Source organism: Sinocyclocheilus grahami, unplaced genomic scaffold (genome assembly GCF_001515645.1).
Source record: "Sinocyclocheilus grahami isolate Dianchi unplaced genomic scaffold, SAMN03320097.WGS_v1.1 scaffold276.1, whole genome shotgun sequence".
Classification (NCBI taxonomy): Eukaryota; Metazoa; Chordata; class Actinopteri; order Cypriniformes; family Cyprinidae; genus Sinocyclocheilus; species Sinocyclocheilus grahami.
In genome coordinates, this window is record NW_015505455.1 from 94,909 (window position 1) to 120,224 (window position 25,316).

The 25,316-nt window shown below is 36.3% G+C and overlaps 2 protein-coding genes across 4 annotated transcripts; both read right to left on the bottom strand.

Annotated features, from left to right (window-relative positions):
- Window positions 1–8,329: 8,329 nt before the first annotated feature.
- On the bottom strand, window positions 8,330–10,064 carry LOC107599986 (epigen-like). 2 transcript variants are annotated; one of them, XM_016291745.1, is made up of 5 exons: window positions 9,835–10,064; window positions 9,605–9,703; window positions 9,040–9,157; window positions 8,552–8,704; window positions 8,330–8,453 (listed from the first exon to the last, which is right to left on the bottom strand). In XM_016291745.1, the coding sequence occupies exons 1-5, from the start codon at window positions 9,872–9,874 to the stop codon at window positions 8,384–8,386; spliced, it is 480 nt and encodes a 159-aa protein (XP_016147231.1). In that variant the 5' UTR covers window positions 9,875–10,064; the 3' UTR covers window positions 8,330–8,383. The 2 variants fall into 2 exon arrangements, with proteins under 2 accessions (XP_016147231.1, XP_016147230.1); XM_016291744.1 differs by having other exon boundaries at window positions 9,040–9,160.
- A 2,455-nt stretch (window positions 10,065–12,519) lies between these two features.
- Window positions 12,520–25,086, bottom strand: LOC107599985 (probable bifunctional methylenetetrahydrofolate dehydrogenase/cyclohydrolase 2). Of its 2 annotated transcripts, XM_016291743.1 has the most exons (8): window positions 24,876–25,086; window positions 24,360–24,544; window positions 22,963–23,085; window positions 22,646–22,798; window positions 18,258–18,365; window positions 14,611–14,703; window positions 14,119–14,244; window positions 12,520–13,185 (listed from the first exon to the last, which is right to left on the bottom strand). In XM_016291743.1, the coding sequence occupies exons 1-8, from the start codon at window positions 25,016–25,018 to the stop codon at window positions 13,070–13,072; spliced, it is 1,047 nt and encodes a 348-aa protein (XP_016147229.1). In that variant the 5' UTR covers window positions 25,019–25,086; the 3' UTR covers window positions 12,520–13,069. The 2 variants fall into 2 exon arrangements, with proteins under 2 accessions (XP_016147229.1, XP_016147228.1); XM_016291742.1 differs by lacking the exon at window positions 18,258–18,365.
- Window positions 25,087–25,316: the final 230 nt, after the last annotated feature.

Here is a 25,316-nt window from a genome sequence, read left to right on the forward strand (position 1 = left end):
AAAGTCATGCACATCTAGGATGGCTTGTTGTTGAGTAAATTATGGGGTAATTTTAAGCCTATTTCATGACTTCTGTTAATTGGTGAAAAGCACTCAAAAGGTGAAATGTTTGTTTTACAGGAACCCAAAGGTCCTACACCAACCATCATGTTCATGGCTCTCCTGATCCCCTCAAGGCTGAAAGTGTCAGCATTATAATGGACAACGAGAACATTATAAGAGAGGCAGACATTGACATGACACAGGGTGTGGAATGCCTGTTTGCAGTCTATTTTCTTTTGAATGTGCAATACCCGGTTGCCATTAAGCAGACAATGATTTTTATAAAAAAATATATGCTTAAACTTAGATGTTGCCATGACACAAGAACACCAATACCTGTACTAAAAATGTACAGTCAACTTGTGTAAATTGTAGTGCCATTTAGTAGATGTTTTAATTGTTCATGTATTGTTTTTATCTGCATTGATTTGTTTTTCCTCATTTCAGAGATACATGTATAAGTTAAGTACTGTATATGTACATACAGTACTTAAACAAGCTTATGTATGTTTATTAAAAAGTGAAAATGCTGATGTGAAATAATTAAAACTAAATGGTTGAATGTAATTAAACATTTTAAATGTAACAATTAAAGTTTTTGCAGTCTAATACAGAATATACAGAGGTGCAATTTTAAATATGACACTATTTTTGTATAATAAATTGAATACATTTAAACTTTCAGAATTTTCTGGATTGGTTATATTTTCTTATTAAATAATAAATAACTTTTAATAATAAAGAACCCTTAAATGGTTCTAAAAAGAACCATCTAACTTGGATTCAAAGAACCATTTGGGGTTTAATGGGTTTAATGAACCCATTAAAATGGTTATATATAGAACCATTTTGGGGTTCCATATATGAAGCGTGTGATAGAACCATTTCTGGTTCTAAATAGAACCATTTCTTTTAAGAGTGTGTGAAGGACGCCTGTGTGCTTCGTGTCATTTATCAACTGGAACAGGAATCGCAGGTTTGCTTTTCAGTTTTATTGCCTTTCCTGTTGCTTATAACGCATAAGATTGCCCATGCAACACAATACCACTTATTTGGTGTAAACTTTTAGAGAAACACATACAGCTGTTAATTTTTGTAGATACTTATGTTGTATGTTGACTCGATCTGTAAGGTGATATAGGGGAAGTGTTAATGACTTATTAATGAATTATTACTCATTCCAAGATTTTGTCAAAGACAAAATACAAACAGCAAAAAAAAAAAAAAAATCTGCTGATCTTTGTTTATTTGTTTCACTTTTCAGGGTTTAGATGCTGAAACATTAATACATTTTGTGGATAAAGTGAACAATGCCACCAAAGACAATGAAGGAGCAATAGTTAAATCTGAAGCTACAGTTTTAGCAATGATGGAAATACTTAACAATCTTGCAGATGTCACTCAAACTGTTATGCTGGATGTGATAACGGTAAGTAAAAATTTAGATTAGATTACATCCACAACTGTTCGCTGTTAGAGTTGAATTGCCGTAGTATTATGTAGACTGTACTCACAAGTTGACTTGAGTTTTTAGTGGCAGTGTCTATGAATCTTTATGTATTCTTTTTTTTTTCATCCCTTCAAGTTAAGAAACTGCAATAGTATCATCTAAGTGTGATGCCTCTTAACATCTCACATCATTTTTCTTACAGAATTTCCTTAGTTTAGTGGATGTCATTTCATCAGAGACAGTGAAACCTGTATGGGAACAGCTAAATTCAAATGGTGAAAGACAAGGCAACAGCTCTCAACTCCTGAATGCCATTGAAAGTGTTATAAAAGCGACATCAGACACCAATTTCAACATAACCAGTCCAACCGACTCATTCCTGTTCAAAAAAGTAATAACATCCGAAGACTTCAGGGAAGTATTGTACAGCTGAAATAAACATCCCGGGTATTGCGTCCAGTCACATAAACGTTACAATCACAGCTGTGGCCTTCTCCTCCCTGGGCAATGTTATGCCTGCAAGAAATCGTACCGATGACCTAAACACAACTGAAAATGTCATCAACGGACTTATTGTTGTAGTGAATACAAGCATATATCAACAACATACAGCTGAACTTTGAAAAACTCAGAAATTTTAGAAATTCAGTAACTCTAAATAATAATTCAGTAAACCTATGGAACCCCCAATGTGTTTTCTGTGAATTCAACATTTTTAATAGAACTGGAGGATGGGATTCAACAGGATGTGAGGTCATACAAGTAAACGGCAATGTCACATGTCACTGTAATCACACCACTTCGTTTTCAATATTGATGTCCCCTTTTGCTCCTGAAGATCTTGTGTTATGCTGGATGTGATAACGGTAAGTAAAAATTTAGATTAGATTACATCCACAACTGTTCGCTGTTAGAGTTGAATTGCCGTAGTATTATGTAGACTGTACTCACAAGTTGACTTGAGTTTTTAGTGGCAGTGTCTATGAATCTTTATGTATTCTTTTTTTTTTCATCCCTTCAAGTTAAGAAACTGCAATAGTATCATCTGAGTGTGATGCCTCTTAACATCTCACATCATTTTTCTTACAGAATTTCCTTTGTTTAGTGGATGTAATTTCATCAGAGACAGTGAAACCTGTATGGGAACAGCTAAATTCAAATGGTGAAAGACAAGGCAACAGCTCTCAACTCCTGAATGCCATTGAAAGTGTTATAAAAGCGACATCAGACACCAATTTCAACATAACCAGTCCAACCGACTCATTCCTGTTCAAAAAAGTAATAACATCCGAAGACTTCAGGGAAGTATTGTACAGCTGAAATAAACATCCCGGGTATTGCGTCCAGTCACATAAACGTTACAATCACAGCTGTGGCCTTCTCCTCCCTGGGCAATGTTATGCCTGCAAGAAATCGTACCGATGACCTAAACACAACTGAAAATGTCATCAACGGACTTATTGTTGTAGTGAATACAAGCATATATCAACAACATACAGCTGAACTTTGAAAAACTCAGAAATTTTAGAAATTCAGTAACTCTAAATAATAATTCAGTAAACCTATGGAACCCCCAATGTGTTTTCTGTGAATTCAACATTTTTAATAGAACTGGAGGATGGGATTCAACAGGATGTGAGGTCATACAAGTAAACGGCAATGTCACATGTCACTGTAATCACACCACTTCGTTTTCAATATTGATGTCCCCTTTTGCTCCTGAAGATCTTGCTTTGTCTGTCATTACGTATGCTGGTGTTGCTATTTCGCTAGCCAGCTTGGTTGTGTGTCTGATCATCTAAATTATCATCTGGAAGGAAGTATCTAGAAACTCTACATCACATGTTCGCCATGCATCTTTAGTCAATATTGTTCTTTCTCTCCTGATCTCTGACATATGCTTCATTATCAGTGCTGCTATCGTAAATCCCGGAACGGACTATACTAACTCATGTAGCACTGCAATTAAACAGTCTCAATTATCAAGCCAGTTTGATTTTCAAGGCAGGTTTTGTTAAAAAGTTAAAACTCAAGGATAGATCAGTACCTAGTGTTCGTGATCCAGCTACACCTCCAGAAGAAGTAAGTCTGACACTATATTTTTTTATGATTATTTGCAAATCTCATTTGCTCTTCCACGAAGAAAGGGGCGGGTGAGCAGAGCTCATTAGCATTTAATGAGACCCAAAATGGGTCGCTGTGAACAGAGCAAGGTAAAAAGGGTGTTGTTTTACAGGACCACTGAGGAATTTTAACCAAAGTATGTTGCAGACCATTCATGAAGACCCTAAAGAATCATATTAAATTGTGGAAGATCAATGTCCCCTTTGAAGCACAGCCACCACAAAATCAGACTTACTTTGAGATCATTCTGAGGTTAAATACATATTTAAAATCATAACAAGAAATATTTTATTAGCTATGATACTGTTTTTGAAATCAAATCTTTACATAGCTATGACAGTAAACACTGGAATCTAACAATGCCTTGGGGAAAAAACAGTTAATCTTTAAAAAAAAGAAAAAAGAAGCATAACTATACATAAACCCATACAGGAAATAAAAGAGTTATCGAATAAGCATGTTCTAAACTCCTGAAACATTGGAGTTTCATATTTTAGAGCAGTCACTGCAATTTATGAAAGAAATCAATTAAAACTGTATGTGGGAGTGTGTGTGAAAAAAAGCAGATGTAACCCCCTTTGTAATCCTTAACATTTTCATAAGTAACTGTAATGTAATTACATATTTTTTTCTCAGTAACTGTAACATTACAATTACTTTTATTTTGTAATTAAATTACGTAATTCCGTTACATGTAACTAGTTACTCCCCAACACTGCGCACCACTATGGTCTTTCACATTTCCAAATCGGTCATGATGGCATTAGCCTTCATTGCGGGCTATGGCGCACCTCTCCTCATCTCGGTTATTACCGTCGCCTCCACTGCTGAACACAAAAGAAGATATTTTGAAGAATGTAACCAAACAGTTCCTGGTCCCCATTAACTTACATAGTATCTTTTTCCATACTATTGAAGTTAATGGGGACTAGCATTGTTCAAAATATCTTCTTCTGTAGATACTGTCAAGAACGGAGGCCTCAACAGGACATAGGAAGCCTAACTATGTCCTTATTGAGGCCAGCATCCAAGAAGGCTCACAGAGAGCCTAACATTCAGAGCCAACTGGCCCGCGAAGCTCTGCAGAGTGGAGGCCTAAATACAACACCTTTCAAATGAGAGGCAGCCTAGCAACACTCCATACTACCTAGCCAATACCTAGCCGATCTCCAGGAGCGGAGGCCTGATGACTCTCTAAAAAGAGAGGATGCCTAACTACACCCCATGTTCGGGACATCTTTTAAGGAGGCTTACAGAGAGCCTACAACTCACAGATGCTGTCCCAGCTTAGCTCTGGCAACCGGAGGCCTCAACATGACGACTCAATAAAAATGAGAGGAGGCCTAACTACACCCCACATATGGGATACCATGAAAGGAGGCTCACAGAGAGCCTACAACCTGCAAAATGATGTCCTAGTGGAGCTCTGACAAGCAGAGGCCTCAATAAAAATAACTCTCTGTATGGCGAGAGAAGGCCTGACGACAATCGCAGTGGCCAAGGAGGCTCAAAGAGAGCCAAACAACTTAGCAAGCTGCCTAGCTGAGCACTAGGAGCGGAGGTGTCAGTATAACGACTCTCTAAATTGAGAGGAGACCTAGCTACACCCCACATTCAGGACATCTTGCAGAGAGGCACACAGAGAGCCTACAACACTTACAGTAGTACCAAAGGCAGTAACTGATGAGACTCACAGAGAACCTACTATTCAGTAAACTGTCAAAAATAGATGACGGTTTTACAACTTGCCTCTAATGACGAGTCATCAGTAAGGCAGATGATGGAAAGAAACATACTGCAAAGGAGGCAGATGTTAATTACTTCCCTGAGATTTTTCCTTCTCCCTCTAGCTTCACGCCTCCTCCATGCTCTATACCCTTCCAAGGAGGGGCAGCGTGAGAAGCTGTGTTTGCCTTCTGGTCTCGCTTCCAGTCCTCAGACTTGGACGGGCCAACCCCCTTCATGGCTTGAGGCTTGGACCTGGGTCGCTATGCTATAAAGTTTTTAAAAGCCACAGAGTGTGCCTTCGCCTCCCGGAACTTCCCAACCACCATCTTGACGGATGTACCGAAAAGCTCGGAAGGTGAAACTGGCGCATCGAGGAGAAAGTTTTTCCCCTTCTCCCCCCTGTCCACCAGGTTTACCCAAAGATGTCTCTCCGTAGCCACCATGACCACCATGGATTTGCCATTCTGACGTGATGTCACATGCAGCAGAGACGGTGTCTTCAATGCGGCTGCCTCACCAACTGAGAGATAGCTAGCCAGCAATCTGAGGCATCGACGCATAACCATATTCCTGCAACCCCTCCACATCAGCATAGTTTACATGTGAATAATGAATGCGGACAGAATATGGCTTTCCCCAAGATCTCTGCACCTCAGTGTGAAGATCTGGGAAAAGGGAAGTCTTGTACGAGCTGGGTGGAAGCATTCCCCATAGCACCCTCTAGAGGACACAACGTAGAGTTCCCATTCGAAAGGGCATGACAGACTTCTCTCTGGTGACATATTTACGACTTCTCCAATCATTTAGTCTGAATAAGCCCCTTTCTTACAATCAACCACAATCTCACATTCAGATCTGCCTCCATCCAATCAACAACCGGTTTGATAGAACAAACTCTCCACCATCCATTACACTTAGAAGAATCAATATTATACCACACATGCCGTTGGTCAAGCATAACTTGTACTAAACCTAGAACATTTCTTCAAAGATTTATGCATTTCACATCATTATCACAGATTATCAGATAAATGACAACTAACTCGTCTGACCTGTTCACTAATTTCAGGGCTTCTTCGTACTGGTTCATACTGAGCTGAGTTTCCTTATGAGCTGTGCTTGGCATTACTTTCTAGGTATTTAGTGCCTGAGATGTTTGTTTTTCTTTCCTAACAAGTTTGGGAGACACTTAAAAGAAAATTGAGAATCACTAGACTCACTGGATCCCATGCCACACATGTAAACACATTTCGCTCGTTTATTTCCTTCAAGTTTTTCATGCCAAAATGTTTATATAAAACACAATCACATCTTTCCTATCATAGACTTCAAGCTCTGGAGCCCATATCTATGGCAGAAGCAGTTCTTCCAACAGAACGACTCTTTAACGATGTTTTCAACACCCTTATGAGAAGAGGGTGCGTACGTACAGTACTGCACTGTATCATTTCTTCAGCATATTGCCTGAACATTCAAAGTAATATTCTTACGTTTTACAGATGCTGGGGCATATTCCTCACACAACTCTGGAGCATCAGAAAGTTTTCTAAACGGACAGTTTTCTTAGCTGGACAGACAGGCGCTTTAATTTCCCGTCAGAATGTCTTTGTAATGCTGGTTCCAGTGCCACAGGCACAACTTCATACTGAAAATGTTTGAATTCTGTCTAGTACAATGCCTTTCCAAATGCTTCCATTCACAGATTACATCTTGAATATTCAATACTTTTGTCCTGTTTTCTATTGGCAATTCAGATTGGCCAATTTAGATTAAAACATATGTTTGTACCAACATGTACACACTGTTTTATGAAAACAGAAATTAAATTCTGGTTTCTGTTTGAACAGTTTACCAACACCTTTGTCCTTCCTCTCTATTAAATCCATAAATGAAAAACAATTGTTTCTAATTGTTATTATTAGGGGTGCCTGCTAAGTATATGAATAAAGTTTTTGAAAGTCTGTATTCTTTAGAATACAGAAAAACATTTATTCTACATAATGAACATCTTTATTAAAATAATCGGATCTGCTTTTCATTTTTCAAGCAACTTGCAAGAAGAAACTGCACTATATTGAGTTATTGAGTTTAATATTGCTTGAGTGGAGAACAACGTGTCAACAATGTGACAGTAATTTTAAACAAAACAGATTTTCACGTTTTTTCTCTTTTTTATTTTAGGTGCACATTTTATACAAATTTGACAATAAATAAATATCTGATACAAATACATTAGCACAGTTTAGGTTTTATATTTAGTATTATCATGTTTATAGCTGTGCAATAAATACCTATGTGGACTTACATAATACATTCATAACAGAGGCAGCATATGACATTTGCTAATGGATAAAATTCCATCTGATTGATTGTTCTATATGCAGTTTTTCAATGCTTGTAGTAAATTATTTTTACATTACAGTTCCCAAGTTGTAGTATAATTACAAGAACTAAGCAGCAGAAACTTGTAATAAATATAAAATGATTCTGTTGAACCTGCATTTTCCCAATGAAATGAGATCGTGAAATGTCACAGTTTCTTTGCAATTCTCGCTCTGTCCTCTAGACGGTGTTGTTTCTCTACTCCACAGTCTGGCCTGTCTTGCTTGTCGAGTCAGTCTCGATGATTAGTCCTCCTTCCTGACTTAGGCCTAAAAGCACTTTATTTAAGAGCATAAATGTGACCCTGGAGCACAAAACCAGTCTTAAGTCGCTGGGGTATATTTGTAGCAATAGCCAAAAAAACATTGTATGGGTCAAAATGATCATTTTCTTTTATGCCAAAAATCATTAGGATATTAATTAAAGATCATATTCCATGAAGATATTTTGTAAATTTCCTACCTTAAATACATAAAAACTTAATTTTTGATTAGCAATATGCATTGCTAAGAACTTAATTCAAGGCGATTTTCTCAGTATTTAGATTTTTTTTGCCCTATTCCAACAAACCATCCATCAATGGAAAGCTTATTTATTCAGCTTTCAGTTGATACGAAATTGACCCTTATGACTGGTTCTGTGGTCCAGGGTCATAAATTATACCTGGCCGGATAACTTTAAGTTCTCGGAGCCACAGTTCTTGTAGGGTGGTGATGACTTCCGACACCTGTGAAGTATAAACCAGAAAAGATTTAATTATACTCCGTAAACAAAGCATTTGTTACTTGTGCAATAAAAGACTGAATGCTGTATTCCAGATTTGACCTTTTCTTTAAGCAGCAGTACATCACTGCAATGACGGTTCCCAGTAATAAAACTGCACCACAGCTAATTCCAATGACTTCTTCAGGACTAGACAAATGCTGGGTGTCCAAAATAACATGTTCACAGCGCACACCGCTGTACATTTTGTCACACCTAAAGACAGTAGAAATCGTGTTTGTTAGGACGGTCTTGGAATCCATCGTTTTCAACAGTTAAACACCTTATGAAATGGCCTGTTGACTACAGTTATTTTTCCACATGTCGATTCCTTGTGAAACAGGAAATTTGGGTGGGATATTTCTAAGAGATCATCCTATTTTATAAACACCCACAAGGCTTTATTCACAGCCCAAGCTTTGCAACTTGCTAGTTTGCCAAACAGACCAACATGAACTAGATAATCAAGCCTTGATCAGTGTCAATTGATTGATGTGGTTTAAAATGTAGGATTATTGAGTAGATGAGTTGTTTTTGGTGGCTGCTCTCACCGACAGATAGGGGTTTCCAGGTCGGAGGAGTAGGAACATACGCCATTGACACAGAATCCCTCGTGTTCTGGACCGCAGGGGCTTTGAATAGCCAAAACTCGCGGTTCCTCTCCACTTCCTACTGATAGACACACACATACACACACCCAGACAGTTAAGCATGAAGGATTGTGATTTTAATGGATAGGTATTCAGACTTGTGTCCACATGCCAAAGAACCGGCATTCTTAGCACAATGCATATTTGAAATTACAAGATTGCTCATTTCATTTAAAACAAAGGGTTACTTCAGTTAGGGTTATTACAGTAGTGCACTTTAGATATTATACTAACGAAAAGTAACTTGGCAACTACATGTCAACAAATGCTAACTAGAGTATTAGAGTAGAGGGAGAGATAATAAATTATATAAAAATAGAAAACAGTTCTTTTAAATCAAATATTTCACAATATTGCTGATGTACTGTATCTTTTTTATCAAATAAATTCAGCCTGGTGAGAGAAAAAAAAAACCTTAAAGACTGCAGTCTTTCAAAATAATTATGTATAATTTTGAAGTACTAACCATTACTGTGTGTTGTGTTGTATAGGAGCGCATCCTCTGACTTCTCCTTAGTGTCTCCAAGTCCAGAGAAGACGGCTAACACCACCATCAATCCAAGTACTGATGGAGTTTTAGGATTACATTATAGTAACTATACATTTCACTTTTATCGTCTTTAAAGTAGAAGACAGTCATTTTGTTGTAAGCTCCTTATCAGTCTATTTTGTTTTATGAAAAGTATTATGACTCACCCTGATAGTGCAAACACCTTTTATCCACTTCTTGTGTCATGCTGCGGCCCAAGTATAGATACAGTTAGACTGGAGATTCTGGGTTTGTCAGATTTTCGTCACACTTCTGCTGCTCTCCAGAGGAAAGAGGTTATTCCCCACAATTTATACCATCCTTCTATATCCTTTTCTGCGTCACTAATGGCAGCCAATCATTTTAACTAGTGACAGGAAGTGCAGTGAATCCAGTCTTTTACTCATACCTGTACAATGCTCCACATCACTTCCTGGTCCACAGGCAAGCAGCATGCACAGGCGTGTTTTTGGCCCCAAGTTTTTTTTCTTTCTTCAGTGACCAAAGTATTTGCCTGCAGCTGCGAAAACAGGCTTTTGACAGTTACTTATTGGCACAAGAGATATTAAAGAAAATTCTAATTACAGATATAGTCAAAGTATTATTTTAATTGTTAACTGTTTTACTGACTGTCATATCCCATTACCCCTCTGTCACATAATGAAAGCAAGTATTCCAAAAAAGCATCCTATTTTGGATGCTTTGCACATTTTCTTCTTTTTTGGGTAGTCACTCTTGTGCTTTTTATTAATTACAATGAAAAATATTAAAATAAAAATATTTCTCATGTACTAAACTCTGCAGTCTACATAACATTCGCCTGTAACTTGTAACCAGTAATTTGATGTAATATAATATCAAGTCAAGTCAAGTCAAGTCTGCTTTATTGTCAATTCTTCCACATGTACAGCACATACACACAGATAATTGAAATTGCGTTACTCTCAGACCCTTGGTGCATACAGATAACATAAATACAGATAGGTACAGATTAAATACAAAAATACAACTATACAAATATACAAATAAGGTCAAATGTAAAAAAAATATATATATAAAGCACAAGGCATATGGCAGATAGAGTGCAAACCAGTAAAAGTAAACAACAGTGCAGATATAATATATGTGTATATATCGCTTTGGATAAAAGCATCTGCTAAATGACTAAATAAATAAATATGTTGGACACAGTGTCGATATAACCTAATTGCCAAGAACCTTGGGGCATTGAAAAAAATGAGAATCAGACATTTCATATTTTTAAAGTGTTTATGTGGAAAAACCTAATTTAGCAATTAAATATTTTAATGATTTTGGAAGATCGATTTGGAACATTCATCTCAACAGCAAATTGGTATATCACGTAACAAGCCATAATTTTAAATTATTTGCATGGTCAATGATCTAAACGATTGCCCATCTTCTAACTTTGTTTTGTTTTATTAAAAAAAAAATCTAATGGGGCTTTGCCATTGGATTGATGCCATTTGGTACATTATTCATTGCAATGTCCCCCCCCCCCCCCCCCCGCCCCCCCACCCCCCCGCCGGTGGCGGACCCTTAAACAAAACAAAACAACTTGGATTACACAAAAGAAAAAGTTTTTAAAAACTATCATCATTTACTCACCCTCATGTCATTCTAAACTTACTTTCCACTGTGGAATGCAAAAGAAAGAAGATATTTTTAAGAATGTTGGTAACCAAAACATGGTTATTGACTTCCATTGTATTTCTCAAAATGTCTTGTTTTATGCTCCACATGAGAATGTCATACCGGTTTGGAACGACATGAGGGTGAGTGAATGATGACAGAATGTTCGTTTTTGGATGAACTATCACTTTAAACTTTCCATAAACCGGTTTCTTAATGAAGACTCTTTCATACATGGCTTCTTGTAAACCACCAATATTTAGAACAGTAAGAATCAAATCTCTTTTTAGAGAGTCGCAGATTGGTATAGGTATATTGATCTCTGAAGTGAAATCTTTAGCAACACAAGAGCCTTAAAAGGGATAGTTTACCTAGCTAACCCAAAAATGAATGTTCTGTCATCATTTATTCCCTCTCATGTAACACAAAAGATGTCAGTCAGAATATCTGAGCTGATCTCTTTCGTAAATAAAAGCGTATGGTGACCAAAAATGACAAAAAGCACTGTAAAAGTAGTACATTCGACTCCTGCCATATCTCAAATCTCATTCACATATATCTCCACGCCATGACATGTCACGCCAAGTTTGACGTCAATGGCACCAAACGTCATGGTTTTTGCTTGCTGTTCCTGAGTTTTGAGGTTTACACCTTTTGATTTTCAGTGAATAGTGACTTAAAATTCTGGACTGATCCTTATACAAACATATTATATTAGTCACAAACTACTGTGACTATACTTTCAAAAGTCATTTTTATATTTCACAGCTTTTTTTATAGCGCAAAATATATGTCCACATTATGAAATGTCTCAGGGACGCATCAGATATATTTAAATGGTTAGTTCACCCAAAAACACCTTAAATTGTGTTCCGAAGATGAACGCGGGTCTTACGGGTTTCGAACAACACGAGGGTGAGTAATTAATGACAGAATTTTTGGGTGAACTAACCCTTTAAATTAATGTGTTTGATGTCAAGACCATGCCATAAATCACACTAATAAATAAAGCAGAAAAATGATATTAAATACTTCATGGTGATAAAAATCATAAATACAAGCTATTTATAACAAATCTAGTTTTTTTTTTAACAAAAGCATAATAAATAATGTATACATAATACCTTAAATAGGTAGATGAATAAATAAATATTAAGGACAGCAGCATCCTTGTTATTTTTTGCCATTTTGTTACTGAGTTCAAACTACTATTCTAAAATAATTTCCTGAGAAAATGTATTAATGTCCCATTTGTCTCAGTGCCAACAGATTCATCTGTCAGATATCTGAGAACCATCTATTACCCTGCTATGAGGCCACCTGTTGAGCAGCCTGTCAAGTCCTACCGAAACTCTCCTGTGAGGATGATGCAAGTAAGACTTCCGGCTTCACTCATGCATCGTCAGGGAGGTAATATTACAATTGCACAGTAAACCCTCCTTATTTTCTTGGCTCCGACAAAATAATAACTCTGTAGCAAAGGCGACAGCTCCTTAGAATCTTTGAGGAGGCATCTCTCTCATTTTTAGAGCGTTAAGAAACGAAATTCGGGTGTAGTTACTGTCATGGACATGCATGGCTGCCGTGCCAGCTAGAACAGCCTGTTACAGCTTGCCGACGGGCAGGGAAGGATGTTGTAGAGGAAGCTTGCGCTTATAATCAAGATATGTGGACAAATAGTGCCATTTAAAGTATCCAGACTGAAGTGCTTGTCTCTTGTCCAACCGTAATGGCAGGTTTTGTGTTTGTTCAGTATGTTGGAGCATTTTTGGCAGCAGTGACTGTGTTTTTCATCACCATGGCGATGGTCATTGGGCCGACTCCTCCAGGCACAGGAGTGATGAATCCAGCCTTCACCTTCACAGCTGATTAGGGAGACAAAAACAAACCATGTCTTAAATAACACTAAGAGCTCTGCCCAAGCCAAGAATTTCTTTTATACTACCAAGAGAAAAGAAATCAAACTATAAATCGTGTTGCTAAGTGGCATCCAACCAACGAACACACAATGAGCCAAACAGTGCCTTAGAGGGATTGAGACATGATATCAGATACACTAACGCACATGCAGAATTATTGCTCATTTTAAACGAACAGATCACTCAAAAATGAATGAAATTCTGTCATTCCAAACCCATACTATTTATCTTCCTTCTCAAGACAGATCGAATTATAAATCATTATTCACTGAAAATCTTGTCCCAAATCGGATCTTTGAAATGAATCAGATGATTCTATTCACAAAACCAAACCAAAGGATTAATTTATGAATTGCACTGATTCAGTTCTCAAGTTAAACTCACTGACTCGCTGACTTAACAGCTCAGTGAAGGGATAAACTGTTGGTGAATAATGGCTTCACACAAAGCTATCATTTCATTTCAGCAGACTTGTAAAACAGAGCACACATTGTATGAACCACTTTTATGATACAGTACTTTTATGGTGCTTTTGCGTCCTTTTTGAAGCTTGAAGCTCATCACCTTTTGTGACGGTCATATGGATTTGGAATGTCATGAGGGTGAGTAAATAATTTCAATTTCCATTTTTGGATGAACCATATTGTTGTTACTGTTTACTAAAACAAAACCTAAAACTATTTAAAAAATTATGTTTCCATTAACTAAAATAATGCTGACATAAATGAAGTATAAATATTAGATGAAAAACTTCCTTTGAAAAACTTTGAAATAAAAGTAAAAGCTAATTCAAGACATCAATATATACTATAATAGAACACTAAACCTGATCCTGAAACGAGTACTGTAAGAACACTAAAGCAGTCGTGTGTCATTTACCTTCAAAATCCACATCTCCAACAAGACGAAGTTTACCAGTGACAGGGTCCTGCATGCGGTTGATGCCGACATCAATGACCGCGGCTCCCTCTTTTACCATATCTGCCGTTATTAAGTGAGGCACACCTGTTGTTACAGATTAAGACCAACCGTTCACAAAGACACATTCTCTTAAGAACACAATATATTCTTTCTCTTATTAAATTATTAATACATACTGTAGAATACAGTTTCGAATAAAATACAGATACAGTTCAAACTCATTCAAACTTAATTCATTTTGTATTTCTGTAAAAAATAAGTGCATATCTGACTTAATATGTTGCATAACCAAAGTCTAAGTAAAGTATAATACACTCAGCTAGTCATTATTACAAAATGAACATGGCTTACTGTACATTATCCAACTTATTGCACGGCTACTTACCAAATAAGTAAATACATGAATGTAATAATATTACAGAATACCTGACCAAGACACAAAGAGCTGACCTGCAGCCGCAATCACTATGTCAGCCAGACTGGCAAGTTCCTTTAATCGTGGTAGAGGAGTGCATCTATGAGCCATGATAACTGTGGCATCACCTGAAAGATATAATACACATCAGGAGTATTTATTTAATTGTTAGTTTATTCCATCATTGATATATGTAATATAATGTCATATCTAATATAATGTTCTTAGTTAAACATAGTTTCAGGTTTAAAATTTGATTGCCATGCACATCTTTCCAGTATACCATTTCCAGAAAATCAATGTTAAAACATTTAAAGGTACAATATGTAAGTTTTCACCGCTAGAGGGCACATATTCAAAACAAACAAAGAAACAAAAGCGTAGTTTGATGACGCTGTGACTGAGTGTGGAATCATGGGAGTTGTCGTCTTCATCCCCACAGCCGATGCAATCCGACGGGACTCGGTCCGAAATCATGTTCATGGATGAGCTAATATATTAAAGATTTCTTAACATCGTAGTATGAAGCAGAGTGAGGCGGAAAGCCGTCGAAGCGAAACGAGGTCGCTGAAGCAATTGCCGAGAGACGAGAGTGACACACAGCTCGAAAGCAGCGCAGCATTTATTATGCCACAGTCGACTGCTTCCGCTCCGTGCAGTCGAGCGTATGTGGGGGGAAAAAGCAGTGCTGTTTTATCATACTAGATACATTTGAAAGTTCTGTTATAATGCTACTATGTGCGGTCGTCACCTGTCTATTAAAACGCACAACATATTAAAGCGTCTTGATGGTGTTTCCATGTTTTCTATGAAACAAATCCAGAAATCGAGGGGTTATGACGTCATTGGCAGACGACACAATGGACACGGTCCGTGTCACTAGTAACAAATTGCTTATTTCTCTGGATTTAAACATTCTTCTAAACATTTGGGATAATGTAAGTACACAAGTTAGCTAAATATATAACACTGTTCTAGTGGTTTTTTGATATTTTAATAAAAAATCTTACATATTGTGCCTTTAAACATTTCACAGTCTTTAATTGTGTGCAGGCACCAGGAAATTCATGCCATTTTTAAAGTGCCAACTCCCATTTTTTGTTCATTCCACACATTCTTTAAAAAAAAAAATTACATGGATGGTGGTTTCCGCTCACCAGCAAGATGATAACATTCATAAGCAGAAATTCCCAGAATGTGTAACTGTACACCACCACAAAAACCGGAAGCTATTAAATTTGGCTAATCAAAGGTTACATTTTGTGGAATTGACATAACTACTGTAAGTCCACGGGTGTAGCAACTAAATATTATGGGAATAATAATTATAATGCAGTACTCATCACTGTCACAGAACTTCATCATTAGACATATATAATAAGAAGTTTTGACAAAACCTGGAGGGTTCTTCAGGTAATCACAAGTTCACCTTTATTATACTATGAGTCACAAAAAAAAAAGAAGCAGAACTGATTCAAGGCAGCTTCTTTCATTGTGAAAGGAATTTCGTACATGTTAGAGCGCAAACCTACTATAAAAGTGATGTATTTCACAACTCAATTCAAGCATGACTTGCATTTTACCTGTTGAAATCATCAAAATCTTGCACAAACTTAATCCTAATCGTTGATACCAAAATAAATGAATCGTCTAACAATTATACAGTTCCAGAAAAAGAAAAAAAAACATCTGGTCCTTCCCTTTCCTTTATTCCAAGAACCATTACAAAAAAGTCAAATCTTTAAACAAAACTTGAGTTAAAACATAAACTGATCATGTTTCCAGAGGCATGCCAATGCAAGTGATGATGCAATATCAAATATTTTTAAGGTAAAAACTATATACAAAAAAAATAAGATTTGAGATAAATATGTTAAAGCTAATATTTTAATAATTTAATAACTGTTTAGTTCAAAGCAAAGTAATAGGCATTTTTGAAAACAACATGTTTACTTTGCATGTCTTCATTTGTTTTCTATTTTCTATTTTTAAAATGCAGTTTAAATGGATTTTAAAACATAAAAATATTCTACCCCATTATATATTTTATATATAATATATATAACTAGATGGTTAAGGATGAAAGATGTTTATCAGCAGTTTTCCATTAAAGGTTATTACAGTTTACTAGTAAAATGTTTATTTTTTATAGTAATGTGACAGCTTGCGGCAACATCCAGGGTTCATTCTGTGAATTTTCTGTGTAATTTGCATTGATCTTACTCCCCTTCAATAAGCGAGGTGACTGGGTTGTTGATTGAAATTTTGAAAATGTGCCTTTTGAAAACATATTGTAATAACAAAACAGAAAAATAAAAAAAGTTTTCCTTTTCACATAATGATCAGTTTGCAGTAACTATTTGTACTTCCAAACCAAACATTGTTGATAGAAAAAAAAAACAATGCTACAGTCTAGTCTTAAAATCATCTCAATGCATTCTGCTTTTTTGGCACAGTTTCCTTCTCTAGGTCTTTGGGAAATGTAATTGCTGGTGTAATTTCTTAAACTTAAAAGTTAATGAATCTTGTAACAAGAAACTTAAATAAGAAGGGGTTAAAACTGAGTATGTGAACTGTAGGATAATGCTTGGCACTTCAAAACTCCAACTGCAAGCACATCTATTTATACTACAGGATTTCAAAAATAAAACTACAAAATACTACAAAAATAAAACATAAAAAAATTGAAAGAAATGACAGATCTCACCTCCCGGTCGTTCATGGTTTCTATCCGAATGCAGCAGCATTGCAATAGGCATTCCTACATTCTTGGAGCGCCCAACAACAAGCACATTTTTTCCAACTGTTTCAATGCCTGAAAAAAGGGGCATACATTAGCTGTCAAAAGTTTGGAATAATTAAGATTTTTCAATGTTTTTAAAGGAAGTCCCTCATTTTCACCAAGGTTGCATTTATTTAAGTGATATTGTGAAATATTATTACAATGTGAAAGAAAGAACTGTATATATATATTTTTTGTTTTTGTTTTCAGCAGCCATACTCCAGTCTAATCATTCTAATATGCCATTTTATACGCTGACAATGTATTACTTAGATCACTTAGATCGAAACAGCAAAAGTTGCTTATGCTTATCTGCACACACACAAAAAAACATTTTGATAAATCTCATTCTCCAACTTCTTAATCTCCAAACTTTCCAAATATTTTTGAGATTTTTTACTTTTTGAACTACAAAAACTGATCATTTGTCCCTGTAAAAAAATCTTTAAATGCCTCCCAACAAACCCCAGCCAAGGTTTCGGATAATTTTGTTTAAAAAAATATCAATTTGTTTACCTAAAAAGTCAACAAATGATTGATCACCCAGTCATCCAGGTAGAAACCGCCATCTTGGAGGGTCCCTAACCAAATCTGTATTAACATATATCAATGACAATGCTGCGTGGTCAGTAATTACAATACTATGATACTGACAATCATTGATCATAGAGCGCATCTGAGCTGAAATAAAAAATAATAATAATAATCAATTCGGGAATATGTTTGATGTGAGTTTGGTTAAGATGTCTCCATCCAGTAAATTGAGTTCTGTCATAAAATGTCGTAAATGTTTCCTAGAGTATACATGAGTACTGTCAACACCAGTAGACAATCCCTTTTCTGGATCTAGGGTGAGTTCATATCACCTGCTATGATATTTTGACCTAGCAACCATCTCACCTCCCGGTCGTTCATGGTTTCTATCCGAATGCAGCAGCATTGCAATAGGCATTCCTACATTCTTGGAGCGCCCAACAACAAGCACATTTTTTCCAACTGTTTCAATGCCTGAAAAAAGGGGCATACATTAGCTGTCAAATGTTTGGAATAATTAAGATTTTTCAATGTTTTTAAAGGAAGTCCCTCATTTTCACCAAGGTTGCATTAATTTAAGTGATATTGTGAAATATTATTACAATGTGAAAGAAAGAACTGTATATATATATTTTTTTTTTTTTTAGTTTTCAGCAGCCATACTCCAGTCTAATCATTCTAATATGCCATTTTATTCGCTGACAATGTAATACTTAGATCACAACAGCAAAAGTTGCTTATGCTTATCTGCACACACACAAAAAAACATTTTGATAAATCTCATTCTCCAACTTCTTAATCTCCAAACTTTCCAAATATTTTTGAGATTTTTTACTTTTTGAACTACAAAAACTGATCATTTGTCCCTGTAAAAAAATCTTTAAATGCCTCCCAACAAACCCCAGCCAAGGTTTCGGATAATTTTGTTTAAAAAAATATCAATTTGTTTACCTAAAAAGTCAACAAATGATTGATCACCCAGTCATCCAGGTTGAAACCGCCATCTTGGAGGGTCCCTAACCAAATCTGTATTAACATATATCAATGACAATGCTGCGTGGTCAGTAATTACAATACTATGATACTGACAATCATTGATCATAGAGCGCATCTGAGCTGAAATAAAAAATAATAATAATAATCAATTCGGGAATATGTTTGATGTGAGTTTGGTTAAGATGTCTCCATCCAGTAAATTGAGTTCTGTCATAAAATGTCGTAAATGTTTCCTAGAGTATACATGAGTACTGTCAACACCAGTAGACAATCCCTTTTCTGGATCTAGGGTGAGTTCATATCACCTGCTATGATATTTTGACCTAGCAACCAATATAAATATATTACTATAAAACCTGGGACTGTCTTTGTTAGGACCATATATATTCACTAAATTTATTCTCTCTGTCAAAAGCACATCCTTAATAGTTACATATCTGCCAGCTGGATCTTTGATAATATCCTGAACTTGAAAAGGCACAGATTTATGTATTAAGATCTTAACTCCCCTGGCTTGTGTAGTATAATATGCAGAGAAAACCAGTCCATGCCATCGCCTCTCTATTTTCACGAAACCTTCCTTTATCATCTCTTGCAAGAACACCACCATTGCATGTAATTGTTTAATTCTATTCATCACCTTTTTTAATTTACCCAAACCTCTGCAGTTCCATGATAGAAAATTCATTCTACCTATTTGTGACATTTTGTACATCAATATTTGTTACATCAAATATTGCCTTAAAGCACTCACGGTTGTCAAGTAGCAGGAAGCCAAACAAAAAATTAACACATTCCACCCCACGCAATCCCCATATTTTTACAGATAACCCCTGTATCCGTAATAACCCATCTACCCCCTCGATTCACTTCTAGTATGGTACTTACCTGTACACACTATTATACAAACCTATTAAACTCTCCAATTTTTTCTTCATGCTATTTCAACCCCATTTGCTTCGTTATACCCACATAGAACTATACTCTTAACCAAATTCAAATTTCCCCCTCCTGATGCCACTCTGCCAAAACAGAATCAAAAACTCTATCTTGTCCCAATAACATATAGTAACCACTATAACAGTGCTCTCATAACTTAAAAAGAAGAGGAAGAAAAACAAAACAAACAAAAAAGCAGTTTCTTTATACATTTACATTTAGAGCAACTACATGTGGTTTTCCACATCTTCTGGACTGTTCAGTGTCACGGAACAGTCTCCATGCGTGAGAAGCAGTCGAGCTGGAAAGACGATCATGTGCCGATTAATTCCCTTGTAACATAGCTTTTGATGAACTGCATCGTAGCTTCTCTGCTTTCTGTGGACCTCACCTCAGCAGATAGATCAGGGAAAAACGGAGGTTGTGATCTTTATACTTGATGGTTCCCTTAGCCCTAGCAGCCTTCAATACCTGCTCTTTCTGCTTGAAGTCAAGGAACTTTATGATGAGTGTTCTCACTCTGTGGCCTTGACTAGAGCTGGGTATCCGATGTGCTCTCTCTATGATCAGTGAGGTGCAAGAAATCTCTGGCAGCCACTTTTCCAAAAAGGCACATGCATCCATTCCCTCCTCCTTCTCTGGGAGACCAACCAACCTGAGATTATTCCTCCGACTTCAGCATTCCAAATCATCACTTTATCTGGCAGAGATTTCACCTGCGTTTCCAGCGAATTAGCTCTAGTCTTTAATCAAACCATCTCGTCTTCAGCCCCTGAGATACATTCCTCCGCTTCCGTCATTCTTTTTGTAACCTCTGTGACTGCCGAAAGAACCTTAATATTTAAGGTTAATAACTTAATATAAACCAATATTAACACTGACTCGCATTTCCATTCCTTAAATGCCTTCATTATATCGGCATTACTAGTATTCTTAGCGACAGAGACATCTCTGCCATCTTCTTCCCGTCTCGTCGTGTTCATTAGAACTCTCAGGATCTGAGGGTAGATTTTGCATTTCACTGTACAGTTTTCCTTGACTTTTAATCTTCTTCTTCTACGGCATAACTGCGACAGTTATTATACCAATTTCACCAGTATTAATAAAGTGGATTTGAAAAGGATTAAATTACGATTAATTCAAGAGGGTTTGAAACCGTGACACCTCTCACTCCGAAGCCAATACCGGAAGACCACAACATTAATGTTTTATTGTAGGGATGCACGATACTGGATTTATGCCGATATTTTTCAACTCATTTTGGCCGATACCGATATATTTCCTTTTGTTTGGAAACAACACCAAGTCTCTCCTGTGTGGAAATTATTTTCTGTGTGTTACATTATTTAACTTATTTGTTAAATTAAATTAAGAACAATTAAGTTATTTTATAATGACAGTACATTGAAGCTTTGAAAATAACTAAGTAAACTATATATCAATCGCTGCATATTTTATAAAAAAAAAAATTCAGAAAGATGCAGTAGTAACCTTAAGATTTTATTTTAAGATTTAACATTTGTAGATGGTCTAAAGCAGGGTTTCTCAACCTTTTTTACTCCGGGGCCCCACTCCTTCTCCGGTCAATTTTGCAAGGCCCCCCTATGCCTGACATTTCCTCTTATACTGTACTTCCGCAGCAAAGAGAAAAGTGTTTATTTTTAAACCTTTTTTTATTAACCAAAACATTTGTTTTGCCTTATTATTCTTCTACTGCATGTTATAAAAAAAACTCAAAATTCAAACAAACTTTAAATACTATATAACTTAAAAGAAAACCCTTTGCTCAATTCTAACTTTAAAAAAAAATTATATATAATATATATATATATATATATATCCGTCCCTTTGAACTGGACTGACTGAATATCTACTGTTTGTATCCATTAAACAAATAAACATACAAATGAAAAATACAGCACTAAATCTGTTGAAATACATCGGGATCAGAACCCCGAGAGCATGCATAGTTTGTGAATCAATAATGCATACCTAATGTACGACTATAAATAATTAATCAGAAACACAGTCTAAATTTTATTTGTGTATTTTACTTTCATTTTATTAGAAGTAGGCCAACAGCGCCCCCTATGGAATTAAAACGCGTTAGCGAAAGAGCATTAGGGCCCGGGGGGAGGCTGCCGGTGCGCATGCTATTACTGTTTAGTCTATCTCGCACCGAACACATTTTGTAGTGCATTCTCAGTTTAAATGTAGTGATCCAAAGCAGTGAATCTGATCACCATTCAGGCAAAACTTTGCTTCAAGAATGAGCCACACTGCTGACTAGCACACCCTGAGCACATGTGAGTTAACCTATTCCTCTTATCGGCAAGACATATCGACATAATTTTTCATATCTGGCCGATGCCGGTATTTACATTCAAAGCCATTATCGGCCGATTCCGATATCAGTCAGATAATATCGTGCATCCCTATTTTATTGTATTTTTTAATAAAAGAAAATGTTGCCTTGGTGAGCATAAGAGACTTCTTTCATAAACATTAAAAAACGGTTAAGTATACCAAACGTTTGACCGCTAGTATAGAATTTGAGTAAACATTTATAACTCAATTTCCCAAATGCCCATGGTATGGAAAAACCATCAAAATACAGATACGATTGCAAAACAATGTTTCAAAATGTGTAAGGATTTGTGTAAGGAATGGAAAAGCAATAAACTGACATCAGATACTGTTGTTATACCTGCTGCTAACCAATGTAATCACAGACAACCAACTCACATCTCTGCAGGGGATGCAATATGAGATGGCTGTATTTACAACTCAAAGAAAATTGTAATCTCAAAGTCACAAACCCGTTCTTCTGATGATTTCCCACACTGCCGCTGCTGTGGCTGGCACCATGCACCTCTGGTCCAAGCAGAGTTTCCCAATGTTTACTATGTGGAATCCATCGACGTCTTTTTCTGGGGCAACAGCATTGCATATGGCTCTCTCGTTGATGTGCTCTGTAAGAGAGAGAGAGATATTCCAAATATGAGTTCACTATTGCAAACCTGATTCAGATACAAACACAGTGAAGATCCTAACTTTGAATGACTTTATTTTTATTTGCAATACAGCATTTTACATGATCAGTTTCACAGTTTGATCCAGCAGAATCCTAGAGTACCTGGAAGAGGGAGTTGGACCAGCAGCCCACTGATGCCCCTGTCTCTGTTGAATTTGTCTATCAGCTCCAACATCTCTTCCTGAGATACTGATGCTGGCCTGAAGATTGTGCTGCTTGACATGCCTTTTAAACAAGTACCGTTTGAAGAAGAGATTAGTGAACACATGATTCATTTTGTACTGTAAAATCACAGTGATTTTATGTAAAATTCCATTTTCGTGTTTCACAACATTAACGTAAGCATTAAATGCAAAAAAACAGTTGTCTTTACTTTTGACAGCAATTTGTAATCTTAATCTTTCCTATCTAACGTGATATGTATGGAAGTCTGTTTCTGCCACAGAATTAAAAAAAATTATAATAATGAAGGTAATTATGAGTTTTTATCTCACAATTCGGACTTTGCAAAATATAAACACAGGACTGTGCAACAGAAACTCAGAATTGTGAATTTTTTCCCCACAATTCTGAGTTTACAATTTGCAATTCTGACGTTTTTTCTCAGAATTTTGAGTTTACATCTTGCAAATGGACCCTTTTCACAAGACTGTGATGACGAGTTTCCTCAGCATCGTAAATCCTCCAAAGTTTTTTTGTATTTTCACTTTTTAATGTATGTACATTTATAGCACTATACTTTGTATTATATTACCTTTGCATCAAATTACAAAAACTAGTTAACGCTAATGCGAGGGTGTTTCTAATACAGAGTCTATGGGAGTGATGGTAAATTTGACATCGTTCTCTCTACTGACTGCCGTTATCAGTCTCTCTCTCTATTTTTTCCTTTTTTTTGAAAGTTATGAAAACACTATCATGGATTTTTTTCTTTTGCTATTTGAGCAAATGGGAATGAAAAAAAATATATCTGTGGTAGTCTCCCATTCACTGCTATAGAAGTTTCTGCTGCTGAGAAACCCGGAAATGTGAAAAATGTCTATTATTTGTTTTTTCGCCATGGAAAAAAAATAAAAGGTAATTGCATGACTCAAAAGCCAGACTTTTCTACTCAGAATTGCTAATTTCATATCTTTCAATTGCAAGTTACGTCTTGCAATTTTTATATCTCAGAACTGAGATTTAAAAAGTCAGAATTGTGAGAGAAAACGTTGCAATTACCTTAATTTCTTTATTCTGTGGCAGAAACGGGCTTCCGTAGATGTGTTACATCTGCTGTAACAAAACAAAATAAAAAATACCAACTAAAAAAAGTATGATATTAGTTAAAAGTTGTACATGTTTTTTAGGATTTTTATTTTTTATTAGAATTGTTAATTTAGTTAAATTTAAATAATCTCAATACTTATTGGTGCCCTGTACAAGTTTGCAGAGGCCTGAAAACCACTGCTTTACATATTAAAACCTTAAAGCTTGTCTTGACTTTGTGTGATGCTCACCAAGCAGTGAAGCCGTTCGGGTTTTGTTTCTCACATAAGTGTGGCTGGCATGATTATCTCCCACCAGGATGACACTCAGATGAGGTCTCCTGTTGCCTTGGGCCACTAGTTTTGCTATATCACTCTGGACTTCTTTATGGATCTGCCGAGCAACTTCTGTCCCCGAGACCACAGTGGCAACATGTCTATGTGACAAACATAGCATATATGTAACAATACACCGAGCTAGACACATGAAAAAATTAATAAACCTGTTATAATCCATCAGCAGTGCATGTAAAACTCTATTAAGCATCTCATTGACAGTATCGATGACACTCACATGGTGGCGGAATATTCAAACACACAAAATGTATTTGCTGAATGATTCGACCTTCTCAAACAATGACTATATGCCCTGTACGTCATGTTTATATGAATACAGACTCTATAAACCGGAAAGAAAACACGCGTGTTTTGCATATTAACGCATGCGAGCTTTGTTTATCTGCACCAAGGGGGAAATTCAGTCCTAACCTTTTCAGTGACTGACAAAAGGGGCTTCTCCAGTTGACTGTTTTCAGATGAATCCATCGTTTTGATCGTCGACAATGCTGGAAATATGATGTTAATGTCTGTATTCTAGTATAATTCCCTGTTAATGCAGTGGGAACTGCCATAGTATCTGTTCACCTGCTCCTCCTCACGGCTCGCGCTTCACAACGCGTCACACTCACAACAAAACGATTTCCGGTTCTGTGGCAAGCGCGTAAAGCGACCACAAAACCAGTCATGAGGGTCCATTTTTTTAAATTGAGATGTATGCATCATCTGAAAGCTGAATAAATAAGCTTTCCATTGATGTATGGTTTGTTATGATAGGACAATATTTGGCCGAAATACAACTATTTAACAATCTAGAATCTGAGGGTGCAAAAAAAAAAAAATCAAAACATTGAGAAAATCGCCTTTAAAGTT